Below are 22778 nucleotides of genomic sequence, written 5' to 3'. Positions count from 1 at the left end.
AATTGCCTCCATTTACTAAACCCAACACAAAAATGTAGAGGCTTCAAATATAAGGGCAGACCTGACATAAAATAATGCCGTTTCTGTAATGTCAGCTTATGCTAGTGTTTTTTTGTCAATGTGTTATGATTGACTAAATGTTAGTCATGTGCTTTGAATAATTATTTGATTTTGAAACATGTTTGCAGTGTTGTGTTACACATGATGTATTGTGTTTAGCCAAAGGCTATAGAATACACAAGACATGCCACTCGTATCTTTTTAAATGGGGAGAAGTGTAACGGTCAATATGGTGACTAAAGCCCCGCCTACTAGTTCAAGAGCCAATCATCCTTCACTATAGACTGATGATTCTCCAGGGCAGGGGCTCGGACTAGACATGAGTTTCTTTGTGTGATTTAGATGTTTAGAAATGAAACTAAAGACACAGTTGTTTAATTTTATTGTTGATTCCTAATATGAGTTTCAAGGGTAAGCTTGGCAAGCAGTTTTGGAGAATTTCATATTTCCTCATTCAGACAAAATGCTTGAGCATACTGCCCGAGAGGTGTTTTTAAAGATGGCCACTGAGTGAAATGACTTGTCTTAAAGCAGTGTTTCTCAACCATGTTCCTGGAGGACTACCAACACTGCATATTTTGGATGTCTCCTTAGTCGTTCAGACCTATTTCAGGTCTTTCAGTTTCGGCTAATGAGCTGATGATCTGAATCAGGTGTGTTTGGTTAAGGAGACATGGAAAATGTACAAAGCTGGTGGTCCTTCAGGAACATGGTTGAGAAACACTGCCTTAAAGGGATTTTGGTTTACCACAAAAAAAGAATACTGCCTGATGGTAGCCATTGGCATTCATCGTAGGGAGAAATAACGTAAATCCACAGTCATTTTTGGCTTTAATTTCTGTTCAATGAGGCTTTTTATGCACTGAACCACTTTATTGTGTAAAAAAAGATCCTACATTTAAACATTTGTTTGTAGAAAACCGATAATGTAACACTGAAATGACATCAAACTGTCATCATCAACATCAATTTACGTGCTAATCAGCTGCACTGTACTTGTAGACAAACACTGTGTCAGTAGCTTGTACATCTGAAAAAAAGAACAAACTCTTGTTCATTGGGAGGTTTCAAAAAAAAAAAAAAAGTAGAACCAAAAATAACAGACAGCAATCTTGTTAGTTTCACTCCTTCTTGTTTCCCCATTTGGCCATCTTGTTGTTCACAGGAGTTTTCATGTACTTGTTTGACTTCATGTATGCTACAATCTTCTCGAGACTCTGCCAGAAAACACAATTCATATTCAGCCATAGACAGGAAACATAACTAATCTGAGACTATCCATTACAGTCTCATGACAATCACATTTTTATGCTAATTAGTATGAGATATGTGTGCGATCTTGTAAAATCTTGTACAATTTGCTCTTCCCCCAATTACAATTAAGTTTAGGTGTACAGTCTTGGGATATGACTTTAAAAAATAATAATAATAAAATAAAAATTGAATACAAGCTAGCCCTTTTTCTAGCAATATGTAAAATCATTAAATTTCACTATGAGAACAGGCTGAACTATAAATTCATTACATGTGTCAAAAGAGAAAATCCAAACCTCAAAGTGATCCAGGAAAGATCGAAGGTTTCTGTAGTCATCCAAACACTCTGGATGTAACATACGGTGTAAATCCAGCAAGTCGTACATGATGAAATCCACAAATGTGATCTACATGATGACAAAGGTGGGACAAGACAATACATAACCTCATTCTATCCCCCCCAAAAAAAGCTTTCAAACATTAAGTCTCATTTACCTTGTCCCCAGCGAACCACTTCCTGTCACCAAGGAAGTCAGAGAACTGCTTTAGAGATCCTGGCAGCTTCTCACAGTAACATGGTTTGTTTTTGTCCTGTAATCAAAAACAGTCTACATCATCTGAACATTTCTTCAACACTAATACATATTAGGGCTGCACAAATTTATCATTGAATTATCATTGAACTGAGTGTTTACATGAACACTAATAATCCAATTTAATACGATTAAGACAATACTCTGATTAGGAGTCTACCATCTAAACTGCCATTTTTTATTAATTTAATTTAATTAAGGTCATTTTTGGACAAAACAGAAATCGGACTAAGACATATGGAGTATGCCGATTTTAGTTGCATTAATAAAGTGCAGTACAGACACGTAAACATCGCAATCAAACTATCATCATTGTGTAGGATTTTTGCAGCATTTGAGACAGGATAGTCTATACACACACAGCTGTTTAACTATTCTCTGCAGCTACCGAGTCAGTAAAGGACCACAGACACCTGCATCATGAAATATGGAGTTTTTTCCCCCATGCTGGCGAGTGGGATCAAATTCCATTAAAACAACACTCTTCCAGCAGTTCATACTCACATCCAGTATCTTGTTTGTCACGGTGGGCATGCATGAAATGTTCCTGAATGAAAGTGAAAGTGCCAAACTAAAGGTAAAGTCGACAAATTAAAAATGAAACTGAATGAGGAAATATGTATAGCATGGTGACGCAAGGATATTAATCGAATGTTATAACCAGGAGCAGATTAAATCAATAAGTGAGGTAAGCGGCCGCTTAGGGGCCCAGAAAATCTGGGGGCCCCCAATAAACATCTAGAAGTATAAATTATACCTAGAAACTATATGTAACATCGTTTTTTACAATATTTTGTATGGCGAGTTCCAAATATGATGTGTGAACGTATTAAGAAGATTGCCTGAAAGATCCCGTTCATGCTTAGAACACGCTGACGTGAGATGTCTACTCCAGCCAATCAGAACATTCAGACACATTCACATCCACGCTGTTTATGAAAATAAAAGCCTTGGAATATTTTTCCAGACACGATTAGCTGCTAGATGATAGTCAGAAAACTTTTCTATGTTCATTCTTAATGCCAACTGTATAAATAATTATCAATAAAATGCTTACGACAAACAGCTGTTTGTTTACCTTCAAGCTCTGCTTCCTTCAGCGAGTGCCAGCACACACACATAATATGTACATCTCGACATGCGAAAATGTACCTCTATAGGTTTTCATCAAAGTTGATTACAATACTCACAATGTCCATCCACAGAGTTTGTAATGTATACAAGTGCACGCGCTTAGAGGTCATTTCTGGTTAATGATGTCAGGATTGACCTGTATTTTGGAATGGATGTGTGAATGCTCTTTTCTGGAAAAATTCTGTAATTCTTTTTTGAATCTTTAGTTTAAGTCGTTCCGAAAATTTTCCAGATATTTACTAGTATCACTGTGTGAAAGGGGCTACTGTCTTATTCAAATTAAGGCAAAAAAATTGATTACTGTCCATGTAAATCTAGTCACTGGAACGTGTAATATTCATATCACAGAGAAGCGCAATAAACTGAATTATTTTATGCGTGAAGCATTTGTGTGCTGCATGCATGGGTTGTTTATCCAAATCTGACCAATCAGATGGGGCCTTTACTATCTTCATTCCCATCTCACCCAGTAGGTTCTGTCAGGTGAACCTACAGCTGAAAAGAATTACTAATGCTTGTTGAATAAAGAGGAAAATGACATCAGCCAATAAAAATCAGAATTTTTCCATGTTGATATTTTTATTAGCTTTGAAAAAAATCACTTAACTGTTTAAATATAATCTTTACACTATATTTTATATAAATTGCTGATAAAATTGCCTTTTTTTTAAAGGTAGTAATATCATAAAAATACTCAACAACCATATCACATATATTCCTAATATCATGTAGCCCTAATGCATAGTCACATGATCAGTCACTCACAAAGTCTCCATAGCAGAGCTGGATGAAACCATTGCGGAAGTCCATCGCCTGATTCTCCAAGATGTCAACTCTGGTCTGTTCTTCTTCAGTTTCCCCACCTAGAAACATTCCCATTACAACAAAATATAAACATTGGACACTATTTTCATTGATATTTGAGGGAAAAAATTAAGACAATTTTTTAATGGAGATTTAAATGACCCCAGTACTTACAGAGGTTGTTTTTGCGGGCAATGTATCTTAGTATGGCATTGCTCTGGACTACTTTTGTATCACCATCCTCTAGGTAGGGCAACTGATCAACAACAAAGATTCTTAGTTCCTCCATTGCTGCTATTTTTCTATAAATGTGGTTAAGAACGTAACTTACATTAGGAAAGGCCAGCCCAAGTTTGTTTTTCTCATTAAACCAGCAGCTTTTGTCATAGTCAGGAGCTGAAAGATAAGAACACAATATATTCAGATTCCGTCACTGTGTTTACAGTGAAAATATCTGCAGAGTTATAATTGCAGTACTTACCTTCACCACAGGAGTAGAACTTTTCCTCATATTTAGTACCAGTGAATTCCAACAGTAGACGGACTGGTTGAGCAATCTGTTAACAGAATTGATAACCAGACCATAAAGATACCCTTTGAGAATATCTATCACTAATTAAATTAGCTAAGATCTGGATCAGGATTAAAAATAAATAAATAAAACTTTGTATACAAACAGATAACATTTTAGTTTTTGCAGTAATCAACTAACTTTGCAGAAATTAATAACTTAAAATTTCTGAGCAAATTCTGGTTTATTGCAAAATTTTACTTTCTACTTGCTGAAAAAAAATCTGAATTTGCTCCGACAATGGTGGTACATTCCGTGGTTCATGCTTCGCTCAAGCCAAAGAAAAGTGAACAAGTACACAAAACATTTTGCAGCAAGTAAATTGCATTTTATATATATATTTTTTTTGTTTGTTTTTTTGCAATAAACCTTAAATGCATTGTTTCTTTAAATATGTATGATCATTTTTAAAATTGATTCAATTGTCATTTGCAATGCTTCTTGTTGGACAGTTCTTTTTTTTCTTCAGGTTGTACAGTTTGCAGTCTTTTACACTTGTCTTATTTTTAGAATTCTACATTTGACTGCTGTGATTTACCAGATGATTAGCATAAGTCACGAAACCTTTGAACTGGGGGGAAAAATCTGTGCTGGCATTGACGTATTTTAATTAGAATGGAATTCTTAACGGAAAATAATAATACTGAAAGCAATAAATAAATAAATAATTGTGAGAAGCTGTTTGCTGCAGAACATTTAGATAACCTAAAGATTTGACTATCGGGTGCAAACCTTGCAAAGCAGTCTATACATTCTAATAGCCCAAGTTTTAAATAAACATTTGCCCATGGCTTTGAAAAAAAAGTCAACAGAGTTAAAGCTAGTGTGAAAAGCTTTTATGAATTCATTCAAAGTATACCGCAGGAGCTTCGTCATAATGTACAGTAGTCTAACCACACCCAAAATTGACACGCGCAACTTGCAGGTAAAATAATAAAGTGGAGGAAAATGGAGAAAAGAGAAAAGTAAAAAAAATCCATACACATTGTTCCTTTTCCCCCTCATGTATACTAAAAATGTTATTCTATAGTTTTCTTTTAGTAGTAAGCAACATTTTTGTTTATATACAGCTACTTCAGTTGCAACGCATCAAAATATATTATTGGGAGTTTTGATAAGCTTTAAGTGGTTAATCTTTTAACTGGTTGACACGTTAAGCAAAATAAATAAATAAATAATCTGAGAATAAAACGCTTAACCAGTTAAGCAAAATGACTGTTTCTTACCCCGCGGATATCCCAGTATGCCAGCTTCATTGCCATGTTGCAGCCAACTTCGTGCAGGAGCAGTGAGCGGAGATGAATGGGCGCGCTCAGGTGAATCAGAGTTCAGTTTTAGATTATAGGCGGGGCTAACTACACTGAGGGGCGTGTTCACACTGCAGATCCATATGGGCAGAGCTGCGCTCCAGATCCTCCTTGCTGCACTAAGCAGTCAGTTAAAAAATTCAACATTTAATTCCACTTTAACTGTGAATTAAATTACCACACGCAGCTAGAATTCATTTGCACAAAAAAAACAACCACTTTCAGAATTTTTATATTTGTAATAATTTGATGTAATAGAATGATTTCTGAAAATCAATAAACTTTTAGGAATAACTAAAAATGGAGTTATCTGTTTTTGCAAATAAACATACTTCATTTATTAATAGGTTTCCCCAAGAAATAAATATGCATGGAACAAATCTGTGCTCTTTATTTAGTCAAAATAAGGTACTGCATTTAATGCTTTGTTAACAATTCAGAAAATGTAAATCAACAATCTAAATCGAAGTCTAACAATAAAATGCTTCTTTTCTTTTCATGGAATCAATTTGAAAAATCACAGTGCAACACTCACCTGAACACAGACAACCTAAACAGAAGTGCTTTTCAATGTCATTATTTCTATAGACGACCACTGAGAATTCAGACTGTTGCATTATGCTTTTCTGATCTACACTAATGTCAACTATCACTGGGATGTCCATTTAACAAACTGCTTGTCTATTGGAATGCTTTAAAACAGTGGTCTAGGGGTCCGTTCATACCTCGCTTAAACTGAGAAGATTTGGCAGATTCTGGCCCTTTTAATCTTGATAACTGATTTCGGGATAATTTGGTTATTTAAACAAGTTTGTCGATAAGGTTACAATATTAGGATGAATTAATCTGAGATTGCTGCAAGTGTTCATGTTTGTTGTGAAGAACTGATTCATTAATCCTCAAAAACATGACCAGCAATGAAGTTATTGGCTGGCAGCACAGCAGCCATGTGTCAAGATTTTAGAAATTAAGTTTTACATATGGAGCCAAAAAAATAGTTTCTTAATACAGTGGATAAGACATAATTATTTTAAATTATTTGGATCAGGTCTATCAGAACTGCTGCTATGCCAACAACTCCTGGATGAGTTTTGAATAAAGAAACTATCCCATATTGTGTAAAATCATCAACAATCAAATCCAGCCAACTGAATGATCCATGTATGAAGAACGGACCCCTGATCTTGTTGGTTTCACTCTTTCTTGTTTCCCCATTTGGCCATCTTGCTGTTCACAGGTGTTTTCATGAACCTGTTTGACTTCATGTATTCTGCAATCTTCTCAAGATTCTGACAGAAAACACAATTCACATTTAGTCACAACCGGTTTTATCCGCAAACATTAGAACTTATTTAAGATTATGAAGTAAGTCTGTGTGCAAAAAACTGAGTTCTAACCTCAAAGTGATCCAGGAAACATCTAAGATTTTTGAAGTCATCCAGGCATGCTGGCTCGAACATGCGATGCTGATCCAACAACTCATACATGATGAAATCCACAAATGTGATCTGGAGGAAGTGACAGTAGGGTGAACGTACCAAAAAATATTCACAGAATACAGTCTGTTATTTACAACATCTATGAATTGACAAAATTATCATATTCAAAAGATTAAGTCTCATTTACCTTGTCCCCAGCAAACCACTTCCTGTCACCAAGGAAGTCAGAGAACTGCTTTAGAGTTCCTGGCAGTTTCTCACAGTAACTGGATTTGTTTTTGTCCTGCAGGAAAATTAATTGAAAATATTACTAATAGGTCATCTTCTGAAATGAAAATCAAACACACTGTAGTACATATTAAATAGTCCATTACAAAGTCAAAGTAGCAGAGCTGGACAAATCCATTGCGGAAGTCCATCGCCTGATTTTCCAAAATGTCAACTCTTATCTGTTCTTCTTCAGTTTCCCCACCTAGAAACACATGACAGTGAAAAAAAAATTACATTACGTTATATTAATTTAAAAGATACTGGAAACAGTACAAAAAAATTATGAAGGAACAAATAAATGCAGCTCTCACAGAGGTTGTGTTTGCGAGCGATGTATCTCATTATGGCATTGCTCTGCACTATCTTTCTGTCTCCATCCTCTAGGTAGGGCAACTAATCAACACCGATGATGGTTAGTTAATTCATGTCATACTTTGCAAGAAGAAGATAGAAAAGTATAGAACTTACATTTGGAAAGTCCATCTTGAGTTTACTTTTATCATTTAACCAACAGCTTCTGTCATAGTTGGGAGCTGCAAGACAATAATAAGAACGTCACTCCATGTTTGCTTAAGAAAAAATACCTGTTATGTAGTTATATTGATTTACCTTCACCACATGAATACAACTTTTCCTCATATTTGGTACCGGTGTATTCCAACAGCAGACGGATAGGTTGAGCAAGCTGGATGAATTAAAATTGATTTGTATAGTTTGTTATAGATCATTGCTGCTGCTGTAAAATGCCTTTCAATCTATTTGACCCTTACAAACCATGGGTTGTAAATACTTTGCACATTTATGAAGTGAATAACTTTGAACAAACAACTTGTTGAATAATTATGGAAATGCTGCCACATAGATCTGCTCTAGTTTTCTGAAACAACGTAGTAAAATTGTTTATCACTGCAGTTAACTTGTCTTCTGCTCGACAACTTGCTCTTAAACTTAAGCAAAACAACGTAGAAATAGTATGAATATCTAACGTTAGACTCGTGATTATGCATGTGTCGCCACTCCCGAATAGACAGAAAAAAACGCGTAAATTATCTCTGTATATGCCTTAGGATGGTAATGTTATATAGCTAGTCTAGTTTTTACAGTTCTGCGACACAGCAGGCAATCCATTATCTGCACCAGCTTTAAACTTTCTCCACTGGTTGATCATCATTCATTCATTTCTGAGAGGAATGTAAACAAGCTACGTATTTTTCACACATGAACCGCGCAGAATACATTTGCTGGCGACTGCATGAGAAGTTCTACAATGCTTGATGTAAATAGGAATATCTTACCCCTCGTATATCCCAGTATACCAATTTCATTGCCATTTTGTAAAATGGTGATGTACAGTAACCGCAGCCGATTCCAGTTTCCCTTTAGCGTTACACAACACAAACTATTTGAAAGTACGGAAAGCAAAATGGTTCAAAAAAATTAACAAACATCTTTTCACCGAGACTTGAAGATGGATTATGTTTGGATTCGATTATACTAAAGTATCAATTTAAAACAAACGTGCATACTTTAATGAGTGAAATATATATAACATGTTTCAAACCCAAAACTTTCAGCAGGTGTATTACAATTTACAAAAAATAAAGAAAAACTTTTGTGTAATAATGGAGATGAATACGCGACCTCAGGAGACCAAGGGTGCAGTTTCACTCAGGGGCGTGTCCGGACTGCACACTAAACCAACAAGTGTACTATGCTATTTAACATAACAGTTTCAAGCTAAGAGTACCAATCCTACTGAATAAGAATGCTCCAAAATTAAACAAAAAATTTGTATAAATGTCTATTTTTTAAGTAAACTTAATAATCAAAGTGCTATAAGTAATATGTAATATAGTAAATGTAATTCCACTTAAACACTAATAAGAGCATTCAACTGCATATGTACAGTTTATTAGCAAAAAGTCTTTTTTTGCAGTAATTTCTTCAATACTCAAATGTAAAAGTACGATTTCTGAAAACTTCAGTTGTAGTGTTCTTCACCTATGCATAGCTAGAGTTTTGAAGGCGACGATAAACTTCCGGTGAAAGCTTAATGTGAGTATTTTCAATTTCACAAGGTTGTTTTAACAGCATCAGTGTTTCACATTCAGGTAAATAGACTTAAGCATTCATGTAGATGTTTAAGAGTAAAATAATATAAAAGACCATTGTAACTGCCAGCGAGCGCAGAAATTCCATCGATAATACTAAAGTAACTGTCATATTTTAAAGACATGGCGGGGGGAAATGGAATGCAGTGCTTCTTGTCTGGTCTGAGACCCACTTCATATCGTATATCTATCAGGCAGTGACTATCGCTAATATTTAAAGAAATCAGATTTTAATATGCAATTTTGTAATGTAAAGACAGTTCACCAGAAGCCCCTGTGCTGCCTGGCTGAAAATTAAAAGTTCACTGTATTCTTCAATACACAACAAAAACATGATATCTGACAATGACAAAATTGAGTAATCTGTTCCTGCAAATGAACTCTTCATATATTAATAGGTTTCCCCAAGAAAAAAAAATACTGAATGAAACAAATCTGTGCTCTTTATTGGGTCAAAATACGATGCCGCATTTAATGCTTTGCTTACAATTCAGACAATGCAGAACCACAAACTAAACAGTGAAACCTAACACACTGAAATGCTTTTCTTTTCATGGAATCAATGTGAAAAATCAAAATGCAACACTCACCTGAACACATTCAACCTAAACAGAAGTGCTTTTCAATTACATTATTTCTATAGACGACCACTAAGAATTCAGACTGTTGTGTTGTGCTGTGCTTTTTTAATCTACACTAATGACAACTATCACTGAGATGTACATTTAACTAACTGCTGGTCTAATGAAATGTTTTAAAAGAGTTGTTGGCAATGGTTGTTAGTTTCACTCCTTCTTGTTTCCCCATTTGGCCATCTTGTTGTTCACAGGTGTTTTCATGAACCTGTTTGACTTCATGTATTCTGCAATCTTCTCAAGACTCTAACAGAAACAATTCATATTCAGTCACAACCGGGTTTATCTACAAACATTACAACTTATTTGAGATCATCATGTTGTACCGTGTGAATTCTAACCTCAAAATGATCCAGGAAACATCTAAGGTTTTTAAAGTCATCCAGGCATGCTGGCTCAAACATGCGATGCTGATCCAACAACTCATACATGATGAAATCCACAAATGTGATCTGGAGGAAGTGACAGTAGGGTGAACGTACCAAAAAATATTCACAGAATACAGTCTGTTATTTACAACATCTATAAATTGACAAAATTATCGTATTCAAAACATTAAGGCTCATTTACCTTGTCCCCAGCAAACCACTTTCTGTCACCAAGGAAGTCAGAGAACTGCTTTAGAGTTCCTGAAAGTTTCTCACAATAACTGGATTTGTTTTTGTCCTGCAGGTAAATTAATTGAACTTATTATTAATGACTTGTATCACATTATGAAAAAATCCACCAACATTGTAGTACACATTACAAAGTCTAAGTAGCAGAGCTGGACAAATCCATTGCGGAAGTCCATCGCCTGATTTTCCAAAATGTCAACTCTCATTTGTTCTTCTTCAGTTTCCCCACCTAGAAACACAAGACAGTGAAAGTTTTTACATTATTTTAAGCGACGCTTAAAAGAGGTAAAACATTTTATGAAGAAATAGATGAATGCAGTTCTTACAGAGGTTGTGTTTGCGAGCGATGTATCTCATTATGGCATTGCTCTGGACGATCTTTCGGTCTCCGTCCTCTAGGTAGGGTAACTGGTCAACACAGATGATTGTTAATTAATTCATACCATACTTTGCAAAACAACATAGGGAAAGTTTAGAACTTACATTTGGAAAGTCCATCCCAAGCTTGCTTTTCTCATTAAACCAACAGCTTTTGTCATAGTTGGGAGCTGCAAGACATTTGAATAGCACTCTGTGATTAAATGAAAAAAAAAGTTTTATTAAACTCTTTATATTGATTTACCTTCGCCGCATGTATAGAACTTTTCCTCGTATTTGGTACCGGTGTATTCCAACAGCAGACGGATGGGTTGAGCAAGCTGTTAATAGAAAAAAAAATATTGTGCTGTATAGTTCATTTCTGCAACTGTAAAATGCCTTTCAGTCTTGAAATTATACTATCGGACTCTTTCAACCATGGGTTGTACATATTTTGCACATCTATGAAGTGAATAATTTTAAACAAACAACTTGTTGAATAACTCGTCTATTTATGGAAATGCTGCCACACATATCTGCTTTAATCTTCTGAGACATACACAGTAAAATAATATTTTTATCATTGCGGTTAATTTGTATTTTGTTCTCCCTGAATATTAAGGCAAAACAACACAGGTAAAGTTGGTTTTATATTCGCACATTCGTTTATTTAAAAGTCCCTATATTGTTTACCATGTTACCTTGAATATTCTATTGGAATTAACATGCATGACTTCAAAACAACAGTAACACTGTTCTAATTCACTGTGAAAAAATTTGTACTTTGATAGTAATTTGCTGCTCATATGATTTTCCTTATTTAGAATTTGCAAAGAATACTTCTTTGCAAAACAACGTAGAAAGTGTGATGAAGACTTGAGGCATTTTATGATGATTAACGTTAACGTTTGTTGCCAAACAACTCAACATTTGAGAAGAGTGCTGTAAAAGCACTTCATAAACACGTGCAAAACCCTTTTTGCCCAAAGCATTTAGTGTAAGGTTATAGCTCGAATTACAACAACACGTTACTGTTTTGTCGTAATTTTGAATATTAGTGTCGCCACACCCGAAGTGCCTTGAGATAACGTTAAACATAACTGACATAAAAAGTACGTTAGCACAGTAAACGACAAAACGCGTTTAATAATCCCTAATATGTGTTTAAGAGGTCATACAGTTCAGCGTCACACAAGGCATTTGGACGAGTTTCAAACTTTCTCCACGGACTGTCTGACGAGTTAATTTCTGAAGCAACGACTTATTGTCCATCAAAGACGTGAAGTTAAACAAGCTAACATTAACAATATGAAGTGAACTTTACTGTTTTCAGAAATTAGAAACAGCACAGAATACAATTCTCTTATATGATGGCGACTCCATGAGAAGTTGTTTTTAACAGTAATCAAATAATAATATTTTAGTACAGGTAGCAAATTTACTACTGGTTCTTACCCCGCGTATATCCCAATAAGCCAATTTCATTGCCATTTTGCAACAAGAGGGTGCACCGCTACTCGGCTCTTCAAAATGAGGTGCAGGAGCGACGGAATGGAGGAGGGGGCGTGTGCGCGCACGTGGGCTCTGTGCGTTTAGACCCAATTTAAAGGGAAAGTACCCTTTTTCTTTTCTTTTAGTGCGTGCTGAACACTATGCAATATTTCATTTTCATTTTGTGCAGTAAAATATGCATTGTGATAACATACATATGTTTCAGTATAAATTTTATTCTTTCACAGAGAAATGTGTTTGATTATTTAATAAAGAAAACAACAACCACTGGAGTTTAAAAGATAATCCTCACCTCCACTCAGCTTTTGAAATGGTATCATCCAGACATCGGCTTTAAGAGCCCAAATAAAAGCTTAAAAACCGATTTATCTCAATTGCAATCTTTATTTTTTTATTCAGATCACTGCTTAATGGTAATTTCGACAGTTAATTGGTGTTATGTATATATTTTCATTTTTAATTATGATAATCTGTAATTTATAATGGAGTTAGTCAGAACTATTAAAACTTGTTTAATTCATGACATATTAAATGTTTTTATTGAGTTTTAACTCTTTGTATGCATTTATGTAAGCAGAACTGAGGTGAAACAAAAAAAAAAAGCTTATTAGAATCAGTTTAAAACACATTCACTTCATAATGTGACAAAAATAGGTGTTTGCTTTAATTCCACGTTTACTAAAACACAGCAGTAACCTATATTTCAACAAGTCTGCAAAAATGTACTGTGATGTAGCAACCTTCATGTTCTTGTAAAACAAATGCTTTAAAGGATTAGTACACCCCTGCAGTTAATACATTCAGGGTATCCAAGATGACTTTAGTGCTGGTTTACCACAGAGAATGGAGAAGCTTGTGTTGCATCATTCAAGTAAAATAAAGTCAGCTTATGTGTGAGTTCCAGACTGTCCTGGACGCATTTACAGAGGCTCTGGATAAAAAGTAATGCTTCCATGTTTTGTTTTGTTTTTTAAGTTCCGTGTACAGAGTGACTGGTTTGCTTCATTAGACCTCATAATGTATCATCAGGATATGTATTATTTTTGTTTTTCCTGTATATATATATTTATATTTATGCTGAAAGTGCCTGTTGGCTTGCCTTTTATGAACAGGTTACATTAGTTTTTGGGTGAACTATCGCTTTAAGACTCAAAGCTGAGGTAGATTTTTTCTAACTTGTAACACTAGATGAACAAAGGCTGCAGGAAAAAGGCTGGTCAAATGAACAGAACAGAGAACACAAAGAAAACTGTGTATGTGATTCTTAGGCCAGGACGCCAGGTCAAATTTATAAACAAAAAGGAAACTTTATGGGTGTTCCAGGCCCCAAAGTGTGCCACTCTGTGATAGATGTATGATTTAGACTCATATTAAGAACTTATTCTGTCTATTCAGTAACATAACAATGAGTATTTAAAGTTACTTTAGCTTCAAAGAAATATTTTCTTTAACCATCATGCAACTTGATGTTGAATATGTTACAATCAGAAACACACTGGTTTGTAGCACATTGTTTTACCACATTCTCATGCTTTGTAAAATAAGGTAAGAAAAAGTATATCAAACTCCACAGACAGGCAGAATTATGATATTTTTATTTTGAGATACAGAATACAGCAGAAAAAATAAACTTGACTTTGATATTATGTGGAATTTACAATAAATAGCACTAATAATTACTCAATTACAGACACATAAAAATGGATACAGCCACTATAAAATAAATAATCTCACAATAATAAAAACATTAAAGCAGAAACTGTTAAAATCAAGAATATAACGGAAATAAATGTCCATTGAAAAATGACATGATGATGACGGCTCATAACGGAGATGTGCGTGTGTATTTCAGTTTACACCAGAATAGCCAACAAACCAATGTTTATGGCTGTTAGCGATCAGAACAAGTGTACAAACGACACCAAATGTTCATTATGTATGACAGTGTAAACCATTTTGCTGAATTTCATGCTGCAGGTTATGGACAGTGTAAAGGTCCTCAGTTACAGAGGGGGGATTTTTGAGGTTTCCTGGAGCTCTGAACATACGTTTTCAGTTAATTTTCTGTGAAATCTGGGTGTGCTTTTGACGACAATGCCATTTACTTTGTGCAAATTCTGTCAGTTTCCCAGCAAATAGGGCTTTAAAAGGCTAGTTCATCCAAAAAGGAAAGAAAATTTTCATTTAAACTACTCTCTCTCAGGCAATCGAAAGTGGAGGTGACTTTTTTCTTTAGTAGAACACTAACTGAATTTTATTTTAGCTGAGACTGCTTGGTGATTCATAAACTAGTCAACAAATGCAACTGCTGCAAATGTGTTCAGGGTCATTTCGCCATTGACTTTGGACAAAAGGTAATAATGTTGACTTTCTTGCACATCTTATTATTTCTCTTCATAACAGTGTATTATCAGGAGACATGGGTAATATGCTATGGTCTAGACAAACCAAAAGTGAGTTTTCCTACTTTATACTCAGGAATAGTGGCTGCATCCAAAAATCGCATATTTCCATACTATATAGTACGCTAAAAACAGTATGTGGGCCGAGTAGTACGTCAAAATTCAAAAATTTTGAAAAACAGATTCTTAAGTGCAGATCTGATGGCTGCTACGCTATCAGGTAATGTATCACGAGAAAATTTATGAATGGGAGTGAAGCAACACAACTTACGCAGGCAGGTCATGTCGGTGGCAGATGTAGTACATTCGAGTTCCATTCATACTACCCATATTCATACTGTATAGAACACTCTTTTTCTAACAGTCGAGTAATACATTTAAATTCAAATGCAGAACCTACTGAGTAGTAGGTGGTTTCGGATGCAGTCAATGTCTAGAATGCCGCTAAAAGTCAGACATCTAAAATGGAAACTCTAGAACATAGAACCCTGAATTCAATTGAATTGACATCACTTTACAGATGTCGACTAGTCCTGCTTTAGCAAGATTAGCGTGACGCTAACTTATATGAAACATTGCTAGTCTTAAAATGAAAGATTAATCCATTAAATAAAAGTTAGTTTGGTCTTTAATCAGTGACACGGTGGCTCAGTGCTCAGTACTGTCGCCTTACAGCAAGAAGGTCGCTGGTTCAAATCCCAGCTGGGTCAGTTGGCATTTTTGTGTGGAGTTTGTTTATTGCCCATGTGTTCGTGTTGGTTTCCTCTAGGTGCTCTGGAGTGTGAATAAGTGTGCATGGGTGTTTCCCAGTACTGGGTTGTGGCTGGAAAGGGCATCTGTTGCGTAAAACATATGCTGGATAAGCCGCTGGTTCATTCCTCTGTGGCGACCCCTGATGGATAAAGGGATGATGTCATTTTAATGGATTGGGTGAAATATGCTTTCACGTCCCTCTAACCGTTAGCTTGCTGCAAGTGAAAGATGAGAGGAGAAGCTCAAAAATTAAAACCCCGCCCTCTACTCAGTTACATTTGGGTTAGAAATATGTCATCATACTGAAATAAAATTCAGCAGCAACTTTCATTAAATTGCTGGTAACTGTTAAACTACTTTATGTGAATCACCAACGACCACAGTTTCAGCTAAAAACTTTCAAGAAAAAGTCACCTACATCTTCCGTAACCTGAGAGTGAGTAAATTAGCACATTCTCATTTATGACTGAACCATCCCTTTAAAACTGCACAATGCTTCCAAATGAATTACAAAACATTACTATCAATTGGGTTTAGGTGAATACCTGTGGACAGAAAGTCAGTCCCACATTTCCCTGATTAACCTTTTACTCACACTCTGCACTGGTTGAATAATTGAAAGTGTGAAACACTGTTAGCGTATTGAAGCCATGCACAGGGATCCCTCCTCTTTGACCGTCTCCAGCTCCTCTGACCGCACTGCCTGTGTGATCAGATTCAGTTCTTCACACAGAGTCTCGAAGCGATACGCCACACGGATATCAGGAACGTTGGTACGTCTGATGTCATTGCCCTCTTGTCCCTCTTTTATATAATGCGGCCCCAACCAGTAGCTTTTCACCTTCACAGAAGACATTTGAATAGGTCAGATAAATGCGCGTCTCTGGTAGATTGTATTTAAATCATCTGTGTCAACAGTGGTGGCTAAATACAGTGCTAAAATTGAATGGCAGCCAATAATTCAGAAATATATATAGATTTATATTAAAAACAGTTCTGTCTTGTTCTTGGCTGATAATCAAGTGATATTCTTTAAAGGCCAGTATTCGTACAGCCTTATCACCCTTGTGTATTACTTTGCCCACATACAGCGACAAGCAAAGGACACTCTACAGTTTAATAAATTTTGCTGCAGTTATACAACATAATGTACTTTTAAGGCTTTTTTAGTTGAGAATATAATAGTTTAGATCGCAACTATGCAGTTTATTTATAAGGATAGTGCCTATTTTAAAATATCATTTCGGAGATTCGGTGCATCGGTCGACAGTGGTGATCGACGTTCTGCCACAAAATGGCGACAGAAACCACATAATAAGTAGAGGGAGAAAAACTTTTGACTTCTGAGTTTTCTTAATGTAAGTTTCAAACTACAGCTGAACTGATCCATATGAATCAGGTAAGTGACATTTTAAGTCGATCTCTCTCTTTTGTATGTTGTAGTGCTGTATTTGTAGTTCTATATTCATACCACAGAAACTGGTCGTGTTTGCTTTGGCTTTTTTGGGGTAATTATTGTGATATTCTGATTGCAACAGAGAAATACTGGGAAATCTCTGTAGACTGATGGCCTTTTATGATGTTCAGCCATATGATCTTAAAATGTGAGCAAAATTCAACTGTTTTGTCATCACTTTAGATATTACGCAAAAGAATCATTCAAATACTAGTTCTAAAGTAAAGTTTGTGAAGTAGCAACGGTTTCTGCTGTTCTGACGTCAGCTGCAGATGTGAATGAATGGAAAAAAGAATGCTTCCTCGTACAAAAGTTTTTTTTGAAACTCTGTGTCTGATTTTCTTTTTTTATATACACAATTATGTCGTCGAACTGTTATATAAACTCAATTTTACACTCGTAGCAGTGCAATATGGCTGTATATCGATATAAACAGCCATATCGCACTGCTACTCATATGTTATTGCTCGTATATATATATATATATATATATATATATATATATATATATATATATATATATATATATATATATATATATATATATATATATATATGTATATATATATGTATATTATTATATATGTATATTATGTATTTTATTTTTTTATTATTTTATTTTTTATTTATATGAGCAATATACTATATGTATATATATATATATATAAAGTATATATAAGTTTTCTTTTTTGAATGTACAGATTGTAACATTATTTACTGTATTAGGCATTGATGAACACTTTGTGTGTGAATTAAAAAGTCTGCACTAATGGTAATTGATAAAAATTTAATAATTTTTGTTGGTAATACAAATTAACAGATTTTGTTATTTAATGAAAAACATACAATATTACCACTTAAAAGTCTATAAGATAAAAAAAACATTTTTGAATAAATTTTATAAAAAAAACAGTAAAAACTAAAATATTTTTGCTTTTTTAAAAAGAACTGTTTTGTATTTAATATATTTTAAAATATAATTTATTCCTATGATGGCAAAGATGAATTTCCAGCATAAATACTACAATCTGTATCTTTCAGAGACCAATCTAATATGCTAATACGCTAATACGGTGCCCAAGAAACATTTGCTTTTATTATAAAAGTTAAAAATTTGTGCTGCTTAATCTTTTTTCTTTTATTTTTTAACCAAAATTGTGATCAGATTTAATCTAGATTCTTTGATGAATAAAAAGTAATTCAATTAAGTTAAATTATTCAAGTTATCCAAAGATCTGAATTGTAAAATTACAAATGACTGTATCCTTGTTAAATAATAAAAAAGCTACATTACTATAACATTTTAGGCTTTTTGTTAGATTATGCTTTAAAATACATTAACTGATGCATTAACTTACTGTCAAATGTCACAAAAAAGAACCAAAAGTGCTTGAATAGAAGTGTAAGTGTAGCTGTGAGCACCTGGTTTGAAAATCCGCTCATGAGCACACTGTTTCGGGCCAGTTCACACATGTCACATGAGCTCAGCTTCCACACCTGAGCGGCGATGCTGTACTCCTCCATCAGTGGCTCCTAAACAAACCACACATATATTCGGTCAAACACATTTATCCACACAATAAGTAAAAACACTTCATATCAGATGATGTGGTTTGACTTCTAACCTTTGTGAAGTGGAACTGCAGAGGGTCGTCAGTGGACAAAGACACCATGAGGCCTCTGGACAGATATTCAGGCAGTGGATTTCGATGGTAGCTGAGGAAGAGGCTGTTGTTGCTGAGCGGCGACATAGCAATGCCAATCTGAGCCAGATAATACAGATACTGCAGTACAGGAGCCTGTGGGAAATACAGCAACATATCACTCAACAGGATTTCTGCAGGTTTCTTCAAGTCAATTTAAGACTTTTTAAGATCATTATGAATGAAATTTTAGACTTATACAGGGCTAAACATTAAGGATATTTTCTAATGGCCCAGTTACATCCGTAAAAAGTTTTAGTATTTTTTTTGTAAAGGGATCTGTTTCTTTAGTTTTCTTTTCCCGATTGGGGAATTTAATTAGGAGAATTTCCTTTAAATGTCTTAATAGCTGTTTTGAATTGCATTTCTTTGCAATAAAAGACTTAAATATAAAAAAAAGTTGTGTTTTGTGTCAGCCTGATCAGGTAGTTGACCCTTGACGTAAATTAAGACCTGTTTAAAATTATTTAAAACCTACAACACAATATTTCAGTGAATGTAAGACTTTTTAAGGCTTAAAATGTAAGACATTTAAGTACTTTTTAAGACTCTGCGGACACCCTGATCTAAAACATTAGGTGGACTCATAAACTCTTGAGTGTTTGCAAAGAAATTGTTCCTGTGAAGTGCTTTGAAATGTGTATTTTGTTACATGGTGTCAACTGAAACATGAAGACAAGTGGGAAATATGGTAGCTCCTCCCCTTAAGAAAAAAACAACCAATAGAGTTTCGTTTTTTTCATAGTTCTGTCAGTTGGAGTGGTTGAGCTTAAGGGCATCAAATAAAAAGCAAATGAGAAGTGTCTTGAAGGGGCGGGGCATGTCAGATACTAAAGAGCACTTGATTGGTCAAAGAATTTGATGAGAAACTGACGTCAAAAAAAACATCGATCCATTTAGGTGGAAGTGACAAACTGCAAGTTTTGAATGTTTATATCTTCTAAATGAAAATGCTGTCACTGTTTTGCTGGACGCTAGCTTATAGATATTCTTAAGACTAACATACTGATAATAACAACGAAAAAACATTATTTTGATTTCACAACGACTATAAAAAAAAAGTAAATTAGCTCTGTCTTTTAGCTCAATTCAATGGCTGAATTATTCGGAGACCATTTACAAAAGCGAGTGCGTCACTGCAGCACAATGAAGCCTGTTTCATTTTAAATGCGGCCTGCAAATCTGCCCTCCATATGTGTCCTTATTTTCCCGGCCATGAAGGATACCACAGATGGATTCTTCACAGTACAGTGCGTCGATGGGGACTGGATATTTTGGAGAGAACATAGATGAACCGGAGAGAACATATTCAGACAGATGTAGAACATATTTTTACACTGTTTTGGGTCCAGACGGTCAAATATTGCTTTTCAAGACTATATTCAAATTCACTTACTTTTTCATTGATTTCCTCATATTTAGGTGCAGTTTATAAAAGACAAAAAGGATGCAAGTAGCACCATTATGACACTTCCATTTGCTATGGGTAACAGCAAGATAATGACATTAAAGGGCACCTATGGTACAAAATCGACTTTTGAAAGCTGTGTGTATAGGTATAGTGTGTCCACAGTCATATTGGAGTGATATAAACACAGGTCTCTTTTTTTTAAATTTCCTGATGTTAAAATAGGATCCAAATCCCAGTAATTTTGAGGCCCACTGCAATGTGACATAGGAGGGCGGTTTTCCCTGCCCACCGAATTGATTGACAGCTGTGAATTTACATGTAATGTAGACAGTACACATGCCCACAACACAGGAGTTGCAAAGAAACGGGGTTTAAATGATCTGTGCAACTCTGTGATCAGCCGCACCTCAAAAATAAAGGCTCGTACACACCAGGATGCTTTTCATTTCTGTTTATCATCAGCGTTTTTTGAGATGCTTTTCTGGATTCAAACCCAAGCGGTTTTCACTGGCGTCGAGCAGAAGAGTATGCAAAATCACTCCTTGATGTTAGATGGCGCTACACAACTTTAGGCTTCTGACACCCGCTTGTAGAAGAAGACACGCTTGTTGTTAAAGTTACTGGTGATTCGAATAAGCATGGATGGTTCGAGCATGAGACGTTTTTTAAAAAATTATGCTTTTTCGCCTGCCTCTTTGTGCGTTGTTGTGCACATTGGCGCCCTTTATTTAGTCACGAGGCATTAAATGTCGACAGAAAACTAAGAATAAAAGCATCCCGGTGTACACGGCCTTAAGTTTTACAAGTTTAAAAGTTAGACATGCAAAAACCATGTGAGGGTGTGTGTGTACTGTGAGCATTTGTGTGACGAGTCATCAATACAGAAAACTATACATCATTTGCTTGAATAAACTCCACCACAATTATATCAAATACAATTACTTGCTTTATTTGACTCATAAGCTCATAAAATGAATCCTGAATCTGGTTCCTTTGTGTCTGTCTCTGTTACTGTGGTGTTTATCCGACTTGACGCCTGCAAGCATGTGGAAACGGTGGGCAGGAAGAACCAGCTCATTTGCATTAAAGGCACAGACTACAAAAACGGCTACAGTGTCATTTCAATCTAAATTGGGCATGTTCAAGATCAAGGGGGGTCAAAGTCAATTCCTGGAGGGCCGGAGCCCAGCAGAGTTTAGTTCTAACCCTGCTTCAACACACCTATTAGTACGCCAAAAGCACTTAATTAGTTTGATCAGGTGTGTTTAATTAGGGTTGGAACTAAACTGTGCAGAGCTGCAGCACTCCAAGAAACTGGCTTTGACACAGGTGTACTAGATCAGAGGTTTTCAAACTGGGGGCCGCGGCCCCCTGGGGGGCCGCCAGATGGCGCTAGGGGGGCCGCAAAAAATTTTAGATAAGGGGTAATCAATGGGCCCACATGGATGAATTTTGTGTCCTGCATCATTCTGAAGTTTAATATATTTTTATTATAATTTGACCTCAAAAGTACTGCAAAAAATAAGCTTTATGCTTGTGTCATTTAAATGCAGTTGACACTTTCGTGAAACAGGAAAAGAAGCGCAGCGGCTCGCCTCTTTGCACGGGGACTTTTATTGAATAAGCGCTTCTGGCCGGCCGCTTCCTGTGATTTTTGGCACTTGTCTGCCGCACCTGACGCCGTTTACCTTTCACTTACGCTTACCTCTTTTACGCTAAACAACTAAATGAATGCTCAGGTCTATTTACTGACAATATTTCAGTTAAAATACATGATCAATAAGAACATTATCGGAGGCTGAAAGCACTTCCCTGTTTATGGCTTGCGTTCCTAAGTAATCGATCAGCTGGGTGCTGCGGAGTGCGCGCCTCTCTGCGCAGGCTTTACTAAACAAATATCATTTTAAAGACACGGCACAACATTGCACCTCGTCCACAGTGAGACAGGCTTTACACTTTGCATTGTACAAATATAAGACGGTCCTCTTTGCAGCATGGCAAACAAACATATTAAAATTGTAAAGCAAAAAGTGCTGCAATAACAATGAATGGAGCTGTCATCACATCAGCGAGTTCTCAGAGTTTCACTCCTGTTACTCTAATGACAGCTGGATGAGCTCTGCAGTGGACCTCTTACTCACATTGGTTCATAACTGGATGATTAAAAAAACTAAATTGTATACACCCTGAATAAAACCACTATAGCCTATAAAAATTATAATGTATTTGTTTGTGTTATGTTATAGGGCTAATTAATTATTAAATATTAAAATGTATTAGTGCTCTGTATTTAATGGAGCTCAACATATCTGATCAAATTTTAATACTCTGAATATAAATGCATTTTTTCAAGATGTTCCACTTTTTCCCATATTTATTTGTGTAACTA

At 35.5% G+C, this 22778-nt stretch overlaps 4 protein-coding genes across 22 annotated transcripts in view; all 4 read right to left on the bottom strand.

The window, feature by feature from the left end:
• Nucleotides 1–882: 882 nt before the first annotated feature.
• gstm.3 (glutathione S-transferase mu tandem duplicate 3) lies at nucleotides 883–5725 on the bottom strand. 2 transcript variants are annotated; one of them, XM_087263735.1, is made up of 9 exons: nucleotides 5643–5724; nucleotides 4327–4402; nucleotides 4177–4241; nucleotides 4020–4101; nucleotides 3807–3904; nucleotides 1810–1905; nucleotides 1611–1721; nucleotides 1166–1277; nucleotides 883–1090 (listed from the first exon to the last, which is right to left on the bottom strand). In XM_087263735.1, exons 1-8 carry the CDS (start codon nucleotides 5676–5678, stop codon nucleotides 1182–1184), a joined length of 660 nt encoding a protein of 219 aa, XP_087119861.1. In that variant the 5' UTR covers nucleotides 5679–5724; the 3' UTR covers nucleotides 883–1090; nucleotides 1166–1181. The 2 variants fall into 2 exon arrangements, with proteins under 2 accessions (XP_087119861.1, NP_001156323.1); NM_001162851.1 differs by having other exon boundaries at nucleotides 888–1277; nucleotides 5643–5725.
• A 369-nt stretch (nucleotides 5726–6094) lies between these two features.
• Nucleotides 6095–8827, bottom strand: gstm.2 (glutathione S-transferase mu tandem duplicate 2). The gene is given in 8 exon segments (NM_001110116.1): nucleotides 6095–7012; nucleotides 7121–7231; nucleotides 7350–7445; nucleotides 7537–7634; nucleotides 7744–7825; nucleotides 7901–7965; nucleotides 8042–8117; nucleotides 8728–8827. Coding segments are annotated over 8 exon segments (660 nt in total). The 5' UTR covers nucleotides 8764–8827; the 3' UTR covers nucleotides 6095–6916.
• A 1141-nt stretch (nucleotides 8828–9968) lies between these two features.
• On the bottom strand, nucleotides 9969–12663 carry gstm.1 (glutathione S-transferase mu, tandem duplicate 1). Its single transcript, NM_212676.1, is given in 8 exon segments — nucleotides 9969–10424; nucleotides 10520–10630; nucleotides 10749–10844; nucleotides 10927–11024; nucleotides 11122–11203; nucleotides 11279–11343; nucleotides 11418–11493; nucleotides 12608–12663. Coding segments are annotated over 8 exon segments (660 nt in total). The 5' UTR covers nucleotides 12644–12663; the 3' UTR covers nucleotides 9969–10328.
• A 1579-nt stretch (nucleotides 12664–14242) lies between these two features.
• The window catches only part of ampd2b (adenosine monophosphate deaminase 2b), a 46470-nt gene continuing 37934 nt past the window's right edge, over nucleotides 14243–22778 (bottom strand). For 8 of the 18 annotated variants that reach the window (XM_087264667.1, XM_087264669.1, XM_087264665.1 and 5 more), the window contains exons 16-18: nucleotides 18901–19074; nucleotides 18698–18808; nucleotides 14243–16660 (exon numbers count right to left, since the gene is read on the bottom strand). In XM_087264667.1, the coding sequence (XP_087120793.1) occupies nucleotides 16454–16660; nucleotides 18698–18808; nucleotides 18901–19074 (492 nt within the window). In that variant the 3' untranslated portion in view covers nucleotides 14243–16453. Of the gene's footprint in view, nucleotides 16661–18697; nucleotides 18809–18900; nucleotides 19075–20419; nucleotides 21724–22778 lie in introns of those variants that run through there. The other 10 variants (XM_087264668.1, XM_087264670.1, XM_087264666.1 and 7 more) reach the window with 2 other exon arrangements.

This window comes from Danio rerio, chromosome 8, assembly GCF_052040795.2.
Source record: "Danio rerio strain M-AB ecotype USA chromosome 8, GRCz13ab, whole genome shotgun sequence".
NCBI lineage: Eukaryota > Metazoa > Chordata > Actinopteri > Cypriniformes > Danionidae > Danio > Danio rerio.
Note: the sequence above shows the minus strand (reverse complement) of the source record. Positions and strands in the feature narration are given on the sequence as shown.

What these genes read in the sequence shown, in the direction of transcription:
- gstm.3 (NM_001162851.1), bottom strand. Translation starts at nt 5,678, where the DNA reads ATGGCAATGAAGCTGGCATACTGGGATATCCGCGGG. An exon ending in GTTCTACTCCTGTGGTGAAG is followed by an intron (nt 4,242 to 4,326) that starts GTAAGTACTGCA and finishes CTTATCTTTCAG; the next exon opens with CTCCTGACTATGACAAAAGC. An exon ending in AGCTCTGCTATGGAGACTTT is followed by an intron (nt 1,906 to 3,806) that starts GTGAGTGACTGA and finishes TTTTGATTACAG; the next exon opens with GACAAAAACAAACCATGTTA.